We start from the raw sequence: 18,526 nt of genomic DNA, 5'->3' as shown, positions 1-18,526 counted from the left end.
CTCTTTCTTTAATAGGGTGATGGGCTGCACACACACTGTCCTTTTATAGATGGGACAGTCTGACTTGATGGCATTCTTAGAGGAGTTTGTAATGAGATTAACTCTCTGCAAAGTGTTTCACCAGGCAATACTGACAGGTTTGTAGCAACGTTCTACAATGCCTCTGCCTTATAGTCAGACTTCCTCTCCAATTGCTTTCATGTCATTCATAATTGGTGCTGAAATTACTGTACGATCAGAGTAACCAGCCCCTCACCTGGTCAACTGTGACCACGTACACCTCACAGTTCCTCTGTCAGTGAGGAACAAAGAAAATGCATCACACAAATCCAGAATCGAGATGTGCAAAGTTCTCTATTTTGTGAAACTGTTCTACGCTGTATGTTTTTGGATTAGGCGTTGCCAACCATGGTCACATGTATTCCCAGAATTTTTATCACATGACCTCCTCCTTCAGCTGCACCCCCCTGCGCGCGCCCCCCCCACACAATGCTCTGACCATTGGTCGCCCAGCAGTTCCATTCTTCTGGTATCCATGCCAACAGGAAGCTGACTATCGAAAATCTCCAAACACCCAAACCAAGCTTTCTCACCTTCGATATTGTTATAATAAACAAAAGTGTTCATAATGGAAAAAGGAAAGTTTTTTTTCAGATGCCTCCACCTATGATTTTCCCCCTGGGTTTTGCTCCCAGCAGTGTCATAGAGATTAATCTTCAACTCATGGAGACTCCTGGCCAACTCTAGAGGGATGGCAAATCTACTTTGAATGGTTTCAGCTTTTGCCACCACGATACCAGCGCTGAGGGGGTCCTGCACTGTTGGAGGTGCTGGCTTTCGAATAAGATGTTAAACTAGGGCCCTGCCTACCCTCTCAGGTGAATGTAAAGGATGCCTTGGCAGAAGGAGAGTAGAGGAGTTCTCCCCAGTGTCCTGGCCAATATTTATCCCTTATCAACATTACTTAAGCAAATTAGCTGGTCATTTATTTGATTGCTGTTTGTGGGATCTTGCTGTGTACAAATTGGCTACTGCATTTCCTACATCACACAGTGACTACATTTCAAAAAGCACTTACTGGCTGTAGAGTGCTTTAGGAACTCTCTGAGTCCAGAAAGCCCTATAGAAATACAAGCTCAGTTTGTTTTTTTGCTAGCGGAGTGAGTTTGGAGTCTCCTGGGAGGTAATTAGCTCTGATGAAATGTCATTGACCTGAAAGGTTAACTCTCTCTCTCTCACTGCCCACAGCTGCTGCCTGCCCTGTTGTTTATTTCCTGGACTGTATGTTTTTATTTCTGTAAACTGGACTCTCTTTAATGTTGAGGCCTGCCCAGCTCCCAACTCATTACCTGGGACTGGGGTGTCAATACTCGCTCTATTCAATGAAAACACTTTTCTTTCCTAAAACAAGCACTTAAATTCTAAATTAAGTATCAATGCCTCACTCATTGTATAAATAGAATACCACAGGGTCCAAGTGGGTGACCGCATTTCAACAGATTATATAGTTGACCAGATACTTTAGATTCATGACTCATGGCAAGTCCCCCACATGTTACATGGTGTTATGTGGTCAGATATCTTGAAGGTATCTGTTTATAATCATCCATCAAACAGACCTCTATTATATTAGATTGTTTACAGAGGCCAACCCAGACTTAAGCAGCCGCATCTGTGACATCACAGAAAGAAGCACTACATCATTGTCTTAGTAATTACAGTCACTTATTGTTCCTGGAAGGCACTGTCTGAAAAGGCTGGCAGGGGCAGGTTTTACAATAAACTTCAAATATACTTGAAAAGGAGATATTTGCAGGGCTAATGTAAAGAGAGCAGGAGTGGGACAGCTCTTTCCAAGAGCCGGCCTGGGGCCTGATGGGTGGAATGGCCTCCTTCTGTGCTCTGTACGATTCTATGATTCTACCCCAGGAGGTCACCTATGCTAATTTGTCTAGGAAGTTGTGAATCAAGCTGCGGTACCTTGCAAACAAGAGGCAAGCTTGGATGGAACATCTAGTCTACTGTCCATCATTACATAGCATTCTAAAAGGATACAGCACAAAAGGTGCTGTTCACCGTGTCAGTGCTAGCTCTTTGAAAGAGCTATCTTAGTCCCAATTCTCTGCTGTTCCTCCATTACCCTGCAAAATGTTACCCAATTCTCTTTTAAAAGTTATTTATTATTATACCTGCTTCAACTGCCCTTTCAGGCAGTGCATTTCAGATCACAACAACTGGCTTTATAAAAATAATTCTCTTCATCTCACCTCTGGTTTTTTTTTTGCCAATTAGTCTAAATCTGTGTCTCTCTGCTTACCAACCCTTTTGCCAGTGGAAACAATTTCTTCCCATTTATTTATCGAAACTCTTTGGGATTTTTGAACGCCTCTATTAAACCTCCTCTTGAGCTCCTCTGCTTTAAGGAGAACGATCCCAGCTTCTACAGTCTCTCCACATCAACTGGATTTCTGTGTGGTTGTTAATGAATGGGCTCTAAGCCAACACCCCTAAGTACACAGTGGTATTCAGCAGGAAACCTGGACAAATAAAAAAGGTTACCTTTCTAAATTAGAGATATAGGTTCTTCCTGCTAACAATCTCATGCTACATTGTGCTTGTAGCTGAAGTCAAAAGGTTCAACGATGCGGTAAGACACTCAATCTATTGTTCACACTTTGTGGGGGAGTCATGATTTTCACTGGATTTAACTACAGGGTGTGTACAATAAGCAGCAGGTTTAAAATAAAACTAAGATCCCACTGTGAGAGCCAGTTAATTCACAAACTCTTGTCAATATTTACTAATGGTACAAAAATAGAGGCTGACGGGGTGAATCTGCCACCTGGTGGTCCCCCTGTCAATCTTTCTTACATAAAATAACACTTCAAATTGCAAATACTCTGTTTGTGATCCATGGCCAATTGTGAGGATACTCTGTGGGGCTTTATTTCACCCTGAGCACTGGCAGGAGATTATTATATGAAGGCAGCATTGCCCAGTCGGAGGGTCAGTACTGAGGGAGTGCTGCACTGTCAGAGGGTCGGGACTGAGGGAGCGCCGCACTGTCAGAGGGTCAGTACTGAGGGAGTGCTGCACTGTCAGAGGGTCAGTACTGAGAGAGTGCTGCACTGTCAGAGGGTCAGTACTGAGAGAGTGCTGCACTGTCAGAGGGTCAGTACTGAGGGAGTGCTGCACTGTCAGAGGGTCAGTACTGAGGGAGTGCTGCACTGTCAGAGGGTCAGTACTGAGGGAGTGCTGCACTGTCAGAGGGTCAGTACTGAGGGAGTGCTGCACTGTCAGAGGGTCAGTACTGAGGGAGCTCTGCACCGTCGGAGAGTCAGTACTGAGGGAGTGCTGCACTGTCAGAGGGTCAGTACTGAGAGAGTGCTGCACTGTCAGAGGGTCAGTACTGAGAGAGTGCTGCACTGTCAGAGGGTCAGTACTGAGGGAGCGCTGCACTGTCAGAGGGTCAGTACTGAGGGAGTGCTGCACTGTCAGAGGGTCAGTACTGAGGGAGTGCTGCACTGTCAGAGGGTCAGTACTGAGGGAGTGCTGCACTGTCAGAGGGTCAGTAGTGAGGGAGCGCCGCACTGTCAGAGGGTCAGTACTGAGGGAGTGCCACACGGTCAGAGGGTCAGTACTGAGGGAGTGCTGCACTGTCAGATGGGCGGTACTGAGGGAGTGCCGTACTGTCAGAGGGTCAGTACTGAGGGAGTGCCGCACCGTCAGAGGGTCAGTACTGAGGGAGTACTGCACTGTCGGAGGGTCAGTACTGAGGGAGTGCTGCACTGTCAGATGGGCGGTACTGAGGGAGTGCCGTACTGTCGGAGGGTCAGTACTGAGGGAGCGCCGCACCGTCAGAGGGTCAGTACTGAGGGAGTGCCACACTGTCAGAGGGTCAGTACTGAGGGAATGCTGCACTGTCAGATGGGCGGTACTGAGGGAGTGCTGCACTGTCGGAGGTTCAGTACTGAGGGAGTGCTGCACTGTCAGAGGGTCAGCACTGAGGGAGAGCCGCACCGTCGGAAGGTCAGTACTGAGGGAGTGCCGCACTGTCAGAGGGTCAGTACGGAGGGAGTGCTGCACTGTCAGAGAGTCAGTACGGAGGGAGTGCTGCACTGCCAGAGGGTCATTAGTGAGGGAGCGCCGCACTGTTTGAGGGTCAGTACTGAGGGAGCGCTGCACTGTCAGAGGGTCAGGACTGAGGGAGTGCTGCACTGTCGGAGGTTCAGTACTGAGGGAATGCTGCACTGTCAGAGGGTCAGTACTGAGGGAGTGTTGCACTGTCAGACGGTCAGTACTGAGGTTGTGCTGCACTGTCAGAGGGTCAATACTGAGGGAGTGTTGCACTGTCAGAGGGTCAGTACTGAGGGAGCGCCGCACTGTCGGAGGGTCAGTACGGAGGGAGCGCTGCACTGTTGGAGGGTCAGTACTGAGGGAACACCGTGCTGTCGGAGGCTCAGTACTGAGGGAGTGCTGCACTGTCAGAGGGTCAGTACTGAGGGAGTGCTGCACTGTCGGAGGGTCAGTACTGAGGGAGCGCCGCACCGTCAGAGGGTCAGTACTGAGGGAGTGCCACACTGTCAGAGGGTCAGTACTGAGGGAGCGCCGCACTGTCGAAGGGTCAGTACTGAGGGAGTGCTGCACTGTCAGAGGGTCAGTACTGAGAGAGTGCTGCACTGTCAGAGGGTCAGTACTGAGGGAGTGCTGCACTGTCAGAGGGTCAGTACTGAGGGAGCGCCGCACTGTCGAAGGGTCAGTACGGAGGGAGCGCTGCACTGTTGGAGGGTCAGTACTGAGGGAACACCGTGCTGTCGGAGGCTCAGTACTGAGGGAGTGCTGCACTGTCAGGGGTTCAATACTGAGGGAGTGCTACATTGTCATAGGGTCAGTACTGAGGGAGTGCTGCACTGTCAGAGGGTCAGTACTGAGGGAGTGCTGCACTGTCGGAGGTTCAGTACTGAGGGAGCGCCGCACCGTCAGAGGGTCAGTACTGAGGGAGTGCCACACTGTCAGAGGGTCAGTACTGAGGGAGCGCCGCACTGTCGAAGGGTCAGTACTGAGGGAATGCTGCACTGTCAGATGGGCGGTACTGAGGGAGTGCTGCACTGTCGGAGGTTCAGTACTGAGGGAGTGCTGCACTGTCAGAGGGTCAGCACTGAGGGAGAGCCGCACCGTCGGAAGGTCAGTACTGAGGGAGTGCCGCACTGTCAGAGGGTCAGTACGGAGGGAGTGCTGCACTGTCAGAGAGTCAGTACGGAGGGAGTGCTGCACTGTCAGAGGGTCAGTAGTGAGGGAGCGCCGCACTGTTGGAGGGTCAGTACTGAGGGAGCGCTGCACTGTCAGAGGGTCAGGACTGAGGGAGTGCTGCACTGTCGGAGGTTCAGTACTGAGGGAGTGCTGCACTGTCAGAGGGTCAGTACTGAGGGAGTGTTGCACTGTCAGAGGGTCAGTACTGAGGGTGTGCTGCACTGTCATAGGGTCAATACTGAGGGAGTGTTGCACTGTCGGAGGGTCAGTACTGAGGGAGTGCCGCACTGTCGGAGGGTCAGCACTGAGGGAGTGCTGCACTGTCAGAGGGTCAGTACTGAGGGAGTGTTGCACTGTCAGAGGGTCAGTACTGAGGGAGCGCCGCACTGTTGGAGGGTCAGTACTGAGGGAGCGCCGCACTGTCAGAGGGTCAGTACTGAGGGAATGGTGCTCTGTGAAAGGGGCGGTAGTGAGGGAGTGCTGCACTGTCAGAGGGTCAGTACTGAGGGAGTGCTGCACTGTCAGATGGTCAGTACTGAGGGAGTGCTGCACTGTCGGAGGGTCAGTACTGAGGGAGCACTGCACTGTCAGAGGGTCAGTACTGAGGGAGCGCCGTACTGTCAGAGGGTCAGTACTGAGGGAGCGCTGCACTGTCAGAGACTCAGTACTGAGGGAGTGCTCCACTGTCAGAGGGTCAGTATTGAGGGAGTGCTGCACTGTCAGAGGGTCAGTACTGAGGGAGCGCTGCACTGTCAGAGGGTCAGTACTGAGGGAGCGCTGCACTGTCGGAGGGTCAGTACTGAGGGAGCGCCGCACCATCGGAGGGTCAGTACTGAGGGAGCGCCGCAATGTTGGAGGGTCAGTACTGAGGGAACACCGCACTGTCGGAGGCTCAGTACTGAGGGAGCGCTGCACTGTCAGAGAGTCAGTACTGAGGGAGTGCTGCACTGTCAGAGGGTCAGTACTGAGGGAGTGCCGCACTGTCAGAGGATCAGTACTGAGGGAGTGCTGCACTGTCAGAGTTTCATTACTGAGGGAGCACTGCACTGTCGGAGAGTCAATGCTGAAGGAGTGCTGCACTGTCAGAGAGGCAGTTCTGATTACTGCTCAAATGATTACCTGGGTGTGAGGTGCATGCCAGGGCATGTGATATGTACAGTAATGATGCTCCTGGCATATGTGTGGGGCAGGTTTGAGGGCCTGCCTTAACATTTCCTGCCCATCAGCTTTTGTCTATACTGAAAAACAGCAAAAAATTGTGTGCAAAAATTGTCACCAATGTGATTATAATTGAAATATTGAACAAGGAGCAGAGCAGAAAGTTGAAGAACAGTTGAAAGCAGAAAGATTGACATCTCTATAGCACCTTTCATGACCTCAGGATGTCTCCATGCACTTTAAAGCCAATGAAGTACTTTATGAAGTGTTGCTGAAAAAGTTGTCAAAGTTTTTCATCTTGCACTCAACTGGTCATTGCAAAAGAAAATACAAACACCAGGAGTATTAACATATTTATAATGTATAAGAAGAGAGTGCTGATTGGCTGTCAAGTGGACTCTGATTGGGAGAGGTGTTGCCTTGGAGAATGCACAAGTTGATGGTGACTGACAGGTTGTTTGAAATTTAAACCAGGCAGCTTGAAACTGGTCAAGACATTGCCCTGGGGAATGAACCAGCAAATGTCTGCCACTTACTTTCTTTAGCTGAAATAGGCACAATGTGTGTACATGTTCTTTCTGTCTGCAAAGAACAGGGCCCTGTGTGCTAATATATGTAGCCTCCAGTGCTCGCAAAGGCACCACACGGCCAGCCCCAACTGCTAATCTTAACTATCAGCATAATTTTTAGCACACTGAGGATTATCAAATATCCACATTGGGATTCTTGCAGTTCCATGTGCTGTGGGATTGTCCTTATACGACCTGAGCCATTTGTCCACCTTGCAAACGTCATGCTGAAATCGGGCACATCAAAGACATCCTGCGGGATAATGGCTACCCTGATCAGATCATTTCATGTTGTATATCACGCAAACACACGAACGGGCACAAGGTTATCACTTTTGGCCCTGAAAAGTGCCCAGCCTACCTCAGATTACCCTGGAAGGGCAAAGTATCTCAGAAATTTGAGCAACAGGTGAAGCTAGCTGTTTCACGCTGCTACTGTGCAACAGCAACACGAGTGGTATTCACCACTAACAGGATGCTGCTGTCATTAAGCCAAAAAGACGTGCTGCCTATCACACAAATGAGTGATGTGATATATGAATTTCAGTGTCAGTGTGATGCTGGGTATGTAGGCAGTACATCCCAAAGACTGGTGGAATGTATCGAACAGCATGTCCCTTCCACCATTCACAACAGGCAAGATGCAGGCCATACCCAACCAGCCCGTACTTGTAAAACTCAAAACACAGTGTGCAACATTAGATGTGGTTTTGTGATTGGACAACATTCGCTAAATAATCCTCAGTGCGCTAAGAATTATGCTGGCAACCAATTTAAGATTGTCAGTTGGGCTCACAGTGTGCTGCATTTGCATGTACTGGAAACTGCATATATTAATACACAGGCCCTGTTCTTTGCAGACAGAAAGAACCTGTACACACATTGCACCTGATTCATTACTCAGTGCAATGTCTTGATCAGTCAGGGTCGAGCTGCCCGGTTTAAATTTCAAACAATGCTTGGCAGTTAACTGTCAGTCAACCATCAATTTGTGCATCCTCCTTGGCAATGCCTCTACCAATCAGAGTCCACTTACTAACCAACTAACCAATACAGTATATGTTATTTCCCCTGACATAGGTATTTTCTTGTATATTGTCCTGATGAGTGCAAGACAAAAAGCTTCAACAGAAAATGTCCCTTTTTTCAGCGATACTCAAGTCCTGTCCTGCCAAAAAGACTACTTTTTGAAGTGTAATCCACCGGCTAAGGAGAACGAGAAAGATTCCACGGCCACTATTTTGAAGAAGAGCAGGGGAGTTCTCCCCTGTGTACAAGTCAATATTTATCCCTCAAATAACACCACCAAAAAGCAGATTAACTGCTCATTTTCACATCACTGGTTGTGGGAACTTGCTGTGTGCAAATTGGTTGCCACGTTTCCTACATCACAACAGTGACCACACCTCAGAAATGTATTTCATTGGCTGCAAAGGGCTTCGGGGCATCCTGAGGTTGTGAAAGGTGCTATATAAATGCAAGCCTTTCTTTGCAGGGAAATTACCGGGTGCAGCCTCTTGTGCCTGATGTTACCCAGAATTGCGGCAGTTATTAAATGCCCATCTTTGTGGTTACGGTGATGTTTATGGTCATGTGCCAGAAGGCCATGAGTTAAAATCCCACCATAGAATCATATAATAGAAACACTACAGCACAGAAGGAGGTCATTCAGCTCATTGGTGCCTGTGCTGCTCTTTGCAAGAGAAACTCAGCTAGCCCTGATGCTCCAACCTTTCCCAGAAACAGATCGAAAAGAAGAATCTAACCCGCTCAGCCCAATTAAATCCCCCCTAGGGCATGCTGTCAAACTGAATTTGTAGTGTGTGGGTGTTGGTGTCAGTTGAAACGACCACGGAGGAGGTTGGCTTGATGTAAAAACCCCAGCTTGGCTCCTTCACACCCTTCAGGGAAGGGAGCCTGTTGCCTTTAACCAGTCTAGCCTGCAATGTGACTCCAAAGCCATGCTATCATGGTTGGACCTAAATGTCCTCTGAAGTGATCTCACAAATCGCCCAAGTTGAACACTGAATTAGGAGGAGGCGCAAAATATAATTGCAGCCCCTCCAGCTTCAGCCAGACGCCAAAAGTAATGATAAACGAAAACCATGTACTTTAGCAGCCAAAGCTGATTTGAACAACTTGGAAATCCCAGTCAGACTTCAAGGTGAAACAAATCTCGTGTGTAATCTAGAGGAGGAACTAACCTCCCACTGCACTTTCACTAAAACCCACTGTATCATGATGTACTGTTACACTGAAAAATCCCAATGAATACATGGCTCGGGGGTTATTGATTATAACCAGTAATCTGTAGGTAATTATTATGAGTCAAATAATTGAATTTATTTGTAGCAGATTGCTCATTTCTTTCATTTTCCTCAGAATGCCCCAAAACTCTTTAGATTAACTTTGGGAAAGTGGTTGCTGTTATTATGCAGACAAATGTGACAACCTATTGGTACACAGCAAGATCCCAACAAAACAGTGAGTTAAACGACCAGTTAATCTGTTTTTGTGCAAATGTGCTGCCTGGTGATAGGAACATAGGACTTAGGAACAGGAGGAGGCCATTTGGCCCCTCGAGCCTGCTCCACATTCAATAAGATCATGGCTGATCTGGCTGTGGTCTCAACTCCCCTTTCCCTTGTACTCCATACCCCTTGACTCCCTTGTCGATCAAAAATCTGTCTAACTCAGCCGTGAATTAATCCAATGACCCAGCCTCCACTGCTCTCTGTGGAAGAGAATTCCAGAGATTAACGATCACCTGAGAGAAAAAAAATTCTCCTAATCTCCATCTTAAAAGGGAGGCCCCTAATTTTTAGACGGTGTCCCTTAGTTTTAGTCCACCCTACAAGATGAAACATCCTCTGGATATCCACCCTGTCAAACCCCCTCAGGGTCCTATATGTTTCAATAAGATCACTTCTCATTCTTCTAAACTCCAATGGGTATAGGTCTAACCTGTTCAACCTTCCTTCATAAGATAAGCCCTTCATTCCAGGAATGAGTTGAGTGAGCCTTCCCTGAACTGCTTCTAATGCAAATATATCATTTTTCAAATAAGGAGATCGAAACTCTGCACAGTATTTCAGCTGTTGTCTCACCAACATCCTGTACAGCTGGAGTAAAATTTCCCTACTTTTATATTCCATTCCCCTTGAAATTCAACAATATTCCATTTGCCTTCCTAATCACTCGCTATAACTGCATTCTAACTTCTTGTGGTTGATGTCCGATGACACTCAGATCTCTCTGTACCTCCAAGTTCTGCAATCTCTCTCTATTAAATCGTATATTGCTTTTCTATTCTTCCTGCCAAAGTGGACAAGTTCACACTTTCCCACATTATACTCCATCTGCCAAATTTTTGCCCACTCACTTAACCTGTCTATATCTCTTTGCAGATTCTTTACATCTTCTTGACAAATTACTTTCCTACCTAGTTTGGTGTCATCAGCAAATTTAGCTACCATACATTTGGTCCCTACAACCAAGCCAATGATATAACTTATAAATAGTTGAGGCCCCAGCACTGATCCCTGTGGCACTCCACTCGTCACATCTTGCCAGCCTGAAAAAGACCCATTTATCCCTGCTCTCTGCTCCCTGTTAGCTAACCAATCCTCTATTGTGCTAAAATGTTACCCCCAGACCATGTGCTCTTATCTTGCGCAGTAACGTTTGATGTGGCAGTTTATCAAATGCCTTTTGGAAATCCAAGCACACATCTACAGGGTTCCCTTTATCCACCTTGAATGTTACTTTGTCAAAAAAAACTCTAACAGATTAGCTAAACATGATTTCCCTTCCATAAAACCATGTTGACTCTGCCTAATCACACTGTGATTTTCTAAGCATCCTGCTATAACCTCCTTAATAATGGATTCTAGCACTTGCCCTATGACAAGCATTAGGTTAACTGGCCAATAGTTTCCTGCTTTCTGCCCCCTTCCTTTCTTGAGTAAAGGACAATAGCTATTTTCCAATCTGCTGGAACCTTTCCAGTATCTAGGGAACTTTGGAAGATTATAACCAACCCGTCTGCTATCTGAGCTGCCATTTCTTTCAAGACTCTAGGATGCAGGCCATCTGGTCCTGGGGACTTGTCAGCCTTTAGGTCTCATAGTTTTCCCAGCATCTTTCCCTGGTGATGGTGATTGTTTTAGGTTCAACCCGCCCCCCATCACTTCTTGATTTTCAAGTATCTTTGGGAAGTTTTCTAAGCCTCCTGCAGTGAAGACAGACACAAAATAACTGTTCAATGCCTCTGCTGTTTCCTTTTTTCCATCATCAGTTCCACAGACTGACTCTCTAGAGCAACAACACTAGCTTCAGTTACTCTTTTCCAATACAAATACTTGTAGAAACTCTTACTATCTGTTTTTATATTACTCACGAGCTTTCTCTTAGACACTTCTTTCCGCCTCGTTATTTTTTCAGTCATTCTTTGGTGCTTCTTAAAATCTGTCCAATCTTCTGGCCTCCCTTTGACCTACTGCTCATCTTTGCCGCTTTGTACAGTGTTTCTTTCAACTTAATACTATCCTTAACTTCTTTATTTAGCCTCGGATGGTGCATTCTTCTCAAAGACTCTATTTACCTGACTGATTTCTAAATTTTGCTGCTGCATCTCTACCTTTTAACATAGCTTCCCAGTTCACCTTGGCAAACTCTGTTTCCATATCCTCAGAGTTACCGTTGGAGGGTCAGTGCTGAGGGAGTGCCACACTGTCAGAGGGTCGGTACTGAGGGAGTGCTGCACTGTCAGAGGGTCAGTACTGAGGGAGTGCTGCACTGTCAGAGGGTCAGTACTGAGGGAGTGCCACACTGTCAGAAGGAGAGTACTGAGGGAGTGCCGCACTGTCAGAGGGTCAGTACTGAGGGAGTGCTGCACTGTCAGAGGGTCAGTACTGAGGGAGCGCTGCACTGTCGGAGGGTCAGTACTGAGGGAGTGCTGCACTGTCAGAGGGTGAGTACTGAGGAGGCGCTGCACTCTTAGAGAAGTGTCATCTTCAGGTGAGACATAAAACTGAATCCCTACCTGCCCAGGGCATTATTCCAAGAAGTTCCGGGAAGACTTCCTCAGTGTCCTGACCAGTCTTTATCCCACAATCAACATCAATGAAACAGATTATCTGGGTCATTATCGCATTGCTGTTTGTGGGAGTTTGCTTTGCTTCAACTGGCTACTATGTTTCCTCATTACAACAGTGACTGCACTTCAAATGAATTGTGAAGCTCCCTGAGGTGTCCTGATGTTGTGAAAGGGCACTCCAGAAATCCAAAGGTTTATTTTTCTGAGTACCAGAGGACCCCATTTGGGGAAGTTAAAGGCTTATTACCAGACACTAACGTTGTTTATCCAGTCATTATTCATCATTGCACAATCACTGGTTCTGCCTCCCAGTTTCAGATCAGAAATTGAAGTTAGTTCTCTTTATTTTATATTTACTGGTCGGCACTCTTACAACAACAACTTGCATTTACATAGTACCTTTAATGTGGCAAAGTATCCCAAGGCGCTTCAAAGGAGTGTTTACCAGAACAAAACTTGACACTGAGCCGCGTAAGGAGATATTTGGAGAAGTTACTGAAAGCTGGGTCGAAGAGGGAGGTTTGTTCAGAGCAGCTGGAAGAGAGAGAGCGGGAGGTGGAGAGGCGGAGAGGTTCAGAGAGGGTATTCCCGAGCTCAGGGTCCTGGCAGCTGAGGACACGACTGTCAGCGGTGCTGTGACTGAAAATCGGGGAGGTGCAAGAAGTCAGAATTGGAGACCTCTCGGGGTTGTAGGGCTGGAGGAGGGTTTAGAGATAGGGAAAAGGATGAAGCCAAGGAGGGACTTAAAAACAAAACCAGCACAATTGATCCTGGGATCCCCTAACTAACACCAATGTGGCTGGACTATCAGCATCAGAAGGACAGGAACGGTTCAAGAAGCAGCCCCATCACTACCTTATTAAGGCAGCTAAGGATGGGCAATAAATGGCACTTTTACCAGCAATGCCTACAATCCGAGAAGAAATGTTTACAGTAAAATATATCCTCTCCATTTCTAATTTACACATCTTATTCAGAGACTTAGTCAAATTGCTATTAGTCAAGGCACAAGTCAGGAGTGCAGCTCCTACAACACTCAAGAAGCTGGACAGCATCCAGGACAAAGCAGCCCTGCTTGATTGGCACCACATCCACAAACATTCACTCCCTCCACCAGCGACGCACGGTAGCAGCAGAGTGTACCACCTACAAGATGCACTATAGCAATTTGACAAGGCTCCTTAGGCAGCACCTTCCAAATCCCTAAGACCTTAAGCCACTCATTTGGATGCAGAAGAGCCTACACCACTCTTGTGAAGGAGAGCAGGGGAATTATCTCTGATGTCATGGTCAATATTTATCCTTCAACCAACCTCACCAAAAACAGATATCCCGGTGATTATCACATCACTGTTTGTGGGATCCTGCTGTGTGCAAATTGGCTGCTGTGTTTATTAAAATGTATTCCTTCATAGGATGTGGGATTGCTGACAAGGACAGCATTTGTTGCATATCATTAATTGCCCTTGAACTGAGTGGCTTGCTGGGCCATTTCAGGGGGCAGTTAAGGGTCAACCACATTGCTGTGGGTCTGGAGTCACATGTAGGCCAGACCAGGTAAGGATGGCAGATTTCCTTCCCTAAAGAGCATTAATGAAACGGATTTTTTTTAACAAAAGTAGTTAATGGTCATTGTTACAGAAACTAGTTTTCAATTCTAGAGATATTCATTAAATTTACCAACTGCTGTAGCAGGATTTGAACCTGTGTCAACAGGGCATTAACCTGGGTCTCTGATCCAGTGACATAGGCACTATGCCACCATCTCCCCATATTACAATGGTGATTCCTATGTTACAATGGTGACTACACATCAAGAATTATATTGCTTCATTGAATTAATGAACATTATTACTATATTCACCGTTTAGAATAGAGGTGTTGCTGATTTCCCAGCTTTATAGTAAGTGGTTATACAAAGTAACAAACACATTTTTAACAGTAAATCTCATCTAGCAACTTCCTCTTTTAATTATCAGAAGTGATATTCTTTTGTCCAGAATCTTCTCATGCAGATAGCTAACCTGTGACAAGCAGATGATGAAACTATTCAGAGACCCGACCTACCTAGACTGAAATCAGCCGAATCTTTTTATTAATTTCTTCATGGAATGTGAGTGTTGTTGGCAAGGCTAACATATGTAGCCTATCTGGACTTGCCCTTGAACTGAGTGGTTTGTGAGGCCATTTAAGAGTCTGGAGTCCCATGTAGGCCAGACCAGGTAAGGATGGCAGATTTCCTTCCCTAAAGGACATTAACGAACCAGATGGTTTTTTACAACAATGGTCACCATTCTTGAGGCTAGCTTTATATTCCAGATTTATTAATTGAATTCAAATTCAACCAGTGACTGTGGTGGTGGGATTTGAACCCAGTGTCTCCAAACCATTTACCTGGGCCTCTACGATTATGAGTCCAGTGACATCACCATTACCATCACCCAACCACCCCCCCCCCCAAAAACAGGTAAATCCTTACTGAACTGCCCAAAATAATCACATGATCATAGAATCTTACAGCACAGAAGGAGGCCATTCAGCCCATTATCCCCGCGCCAGAACTTTGAAAAAGCTGACTGATTTAGTCCCACACTCCAGTTTCCTCAGCATCACCCTGAAGATTAGTCCTCTTCAAGTACTTGTCCTATTGGCTTTTGAAAGTTCCTACAGAATCCGATTCCATCATCCTTTCAGGTAGAGTTTCCAAATCTTAATAATCCTCTGTGTGAAAAAAATTCTCCTCATTTCCCCCTAGTTTGTTTGCTAATTATTTTAAATCTATGATTCTGGTTACCAACATTCCTGCCAGGGACAATAGTGTCTCTTAATCTACTCTATCAAAACTTCCCATGATTTTGAACGTCTCAATCAAATCGCCTTCATCTTTCTCTAAGAAGGACAGACCCAGCCATGCCAATCAATCCAGGTAACTGGACACCCTCAGTCCTGGTACCATTCTAGTAAACCTCCTCTAGTGTGCGGCCTAGAGTTGAGCACAATACTCCAACTGGGGCCTAACCAGTGATCAAAAAAGATTCCGTGTAACTCCTTTGTTTTGGTAATCAGTGGCCTTATTTTCAAAGCTGCGTGTCCTATTTGCTTTCTTAACCATCTTATCAACTTTGCCCTGTCACCTTCAAAGATAAAGCTATTATAGGGACACCTTTGTAAATGATATCAATGATAATGGCAATTTGCTTAGTATGAAGGTTGTCTATGATAAGCATGACTGTTGTATGCGGTAGGGACTGCAGGGACATATGTTTGAAACAATTGTACTAAGCAGCCAATTAGATCAAATATAAATCTATCCAAAGTTTGTGTAATGTCAAAAAACGAGGCCAATATTAAAGGTAAGATGAGAAACCCTAAAATTGTTTCCTGAATTGAGTGCAAAATTCCACTCGATGCTAGTTGAACACTGCAACTTGAACTCTCTGGATTTACTTTATACATAATGGATAAATCAGCATTTTAATTGTACAGCATTTAAATTAAGACCAGCCATTCACAAGCTGAAGTAACTAGAAGGGCCAAAGGTTTGGAAATTAATTCCTTATCAGAATATAATACTCAGAATGATCCTGTTGATAAAACTTCTCAGAAATAATTACTTTGCTTCAGTAGTATTTTGGGAAGGATTGATAACTTAGACACAGAAGCACTAACTCATCAACATTCACACCAGATTCAATAGCCAATATTCATAGTAGTGAGGTGTTGTTTATTACGAAATGTTAGATATCTGATCAAAATAAAGTAATCACAGAAGATGTATATGTAGGGGATATGATTAGTTTGAAGATTGCATAAAAATTGGCCATGCAATTGGTGTGTAGAAAGATATCAATGGACTGATCAGGTGGGCAGAAAAACTACAAAGGGACAAGTGAAATTCAACCCAGGAGTGTGAGGTGATACATTTGGGCAAAGATAACAAGGCGAGAACTGTACAAAATATTAATTAGATCACAGCTAATGTACTGTGTACTGTTCCTTTCATGGACTGCAGCAGGTCAAGAGGGCAGCTCAAGACTACCTTCTCAAGGGCAATTAGGGATGGGCAATAAAGGCTGGCCCAGCCAGCGAGGCCCACATCCCGTGAAAACATTTTTAAAAATCACATTACTGGAAGGATGTGAGACAGGGCACAGAGGAGGTTGGACAGGAGAATTTTAGCTATGAGGAGAGGTTGAAAAGATAGAGGCTGTTTTGCTATGAACAGGGGAGGCAGAGTTGATAAGAAGGAGCTTGTTCCCTTAGCAGAGAGGTCAGTAACCAGGGGTCATAGGTTTAAAGTAATTGGCAGAAGGATTACAGGGGAGTTGAGAATTTCTTTATCACCCAGAGGGAAGTGGGAGTCCGAAACTCACTGCCTGAAAGGATGGGAGAGTGGGAGAAGCAGAAATCCTCATCGCATTTAAAAAGCACTTGGATATGCGCGTGAGGTGCTGTCACCTACAGGGCTACAGATCACAAGCTGGAAAGTGGGATTAGGCTGGATGGCTCTTTTCTCACTGGCACAAACAGGATGGGCTGAATGGCCACCTCTGCTGTACATTCTCTATGTCCCTTTTATGTTTCTTTGTTTCAAAAGGCCATTCAGCCCCCCCCATGTTAGCTCTTTAACTGGAGCTGTTGATTTTGACTCCATTATCCTGCAACTACCCTTTATCCTTTTATATTCTTCAGGTTAAATACTGATCCAATCCTTCTTTAAATCATGTTAAAGTTGCCTCTGCTCTAATGACCCTCATCGTGAAACTATTTCTTCCACGTGTCCCCTTAACCCCCCCTCCCCAGTGAGAATCCCCAGCCTGCTTTAAAGAGCTTAGTTTCTCTTGATAACCAATCAAAGGTCATTGACTCCAGTGTAGGATTTCACTTTCAATCAAGGCCTTGGAGAAGGTACAGATACTTTACCAGAATGTTCCCCGGAATGAGGGACTTCAGTTAATGTGGAGAGACTGGGGGAGCAGGGTTTGTTCTCCTTAGAGCAGAGAAGGGTAAGGGGAGATTTAATAGAGGTGTTCAAAATCATGGAGGGCGTTGATAGAGTAAATAGGGAGAAACTGTTTCCAGTGGTAGGAGGGTCAGTAACTGGAGGAAACAGATTTAACCTTATTGGTAAAAAGCTGACAGGGTGAGATGAGGAGAATTTTTCACGCTGCCAGTTGTTGTAATCTGGAATGCACTACCTGAAAGGGCAGTGGAAGCAGATTCAAGATGAGCTTTTGAAAGGAAGTTGGATAATACTTGAAAAGGAAAAATTTGTAAGGGTTAGGAGGAAGGGTAGGGAGTGAGATTAATTGGATTAGCCCTTTCAAAGAGCCAGCAAAAGCATTGATGGGCCAGATTGCCTTCTCCCATTCTAAAGAGTGCTTCAGTGTAAACCTACAGCTTCTGAAGACCTGCTTTCTGTTCAGTTGATAAAGAGTTTTTCAAAACTCTTCACCCTGATTAGAATTAACTCCCTGTTGAGTCCCTTGCCCTCTATGTATGAAACAGTTTTTAAAAATTATAATAAAAATAAAACGCATTGGCCATCATCTATCAAAGAATGAGTACAGTGCTAAAGGAGTGTTGTTGATACATTTAAACTTTGTGAAGGCTTTATTTTAATGCAATCTCCAGTTTAGTATTAACATTATATCTGCCTGCATGTACAAAAATAGAGATAATTGAACTATCTAGGATCTGTGGCAACCCAACCTCAAACCTCTCTCTCAAAGAATATTTACATATTAAAACTTGACACATTCTTGTGTTAACTGTGATTATGGAGCAGATTGTGATTGATGAAGTTTGTTTTGATAGAAGAAAGTTCCTTACTAATTGACTTGACAATTCATATTTCCATCCCATATAGCAGTTGGATATCTCACTTACCTTCAATGGGGATGGGAAAGTAAAGGAGGGCAGCCAGGAAGAAATACTTGCGAATTCTTATATACCACATCGTTCTCCGGCGAGTAGTCATTTACCCATTGACAAGCGACTCAGGACAAGTTGGAGAATCAAGCTCCGCTGTAAGCGATTATCACAAAGTGTTCAATGAATATAAACAAAATTCTGTGAAACCAGTTAACTCTGCTGACATTGTGTCTGTCACACTGCAAGCAACATGTGAGAGAACTGCTCAGTGACTCATTCTCCAGTACCAGAAGTGACGTAACTCTGTGGTTAGTTATGTGAACAGATGTGCTTTAGATATTTTTGATAAAATTACAATTATAGTCAGAGTGTTTCTTCTGATTAAGATCTGTTTATTCATGAGCTCAAATTTACTCGTTCAAACTCACCATCTATTTCTTTCAGCCCATCTCTTGCTGACTTCCTTTTTCCAAAAATATACTTTATTCATAAAATTTCTAAAAGTACATTTCATGGCTGTTCAATATTGACATTACATAAGGTGCACAATAAACCAGTTTCTTCCAATGCTGTATGT

The 18,526-nt window shown here is 45.3% G+C and overlaps 1 protein-coding gene across 2 annotated transcripts in view; it reads right to left on the bottom strand.

Moving 5' to 3' along the window:
• si:ch211-214p13.8 (B- and T-lymphocyte attenuator) overlaps positions 1-18,208 on the bottom strand; it is a 52,937-nt gene extending 34,729 nt beyond the window's left edge. The window contains exon 1 of one of the 2 annotated variants that reach the window (XM_041199541.1): positions 17,965-18,208. In XM_041199541.1, the coding sequence (XP_041055475.1) occupies positions 17,965-18,055 (91 nt within the window). In that variant the 5' untranslated portion in view covers positions 18,056-18,208. The remainder of the gene's footprint in view (positions 1-17,964) is intronic. The other variant, XM_041199542.1, reaches the window with a different exon arrangement.
• Between the last annotated feature and the right edge of the window lie 318 nt (positions 18,209-18,526).

The sequence above is a fragment of the Carcharodon carcharias genome, chromosome 11 (assembly GCF_017639515.1).
Source record: "Carcharodon carcharias isolate sCarCar2 chromosome 11, sCarCar2.pri, whole genome shotgun sequence".
Lineage (NCBI taxonomy): Eukaryota > Metazoa > Chordata > Chondrichthyes > Lamniformes > Lamnidae > Carcharodon > Carcharodon carcharias.
The sequence above is the reverse complement of the archived record's forward strand: the minus strand, read 5'-3'. Positions and strand labels throughout refer to the sequence as shown.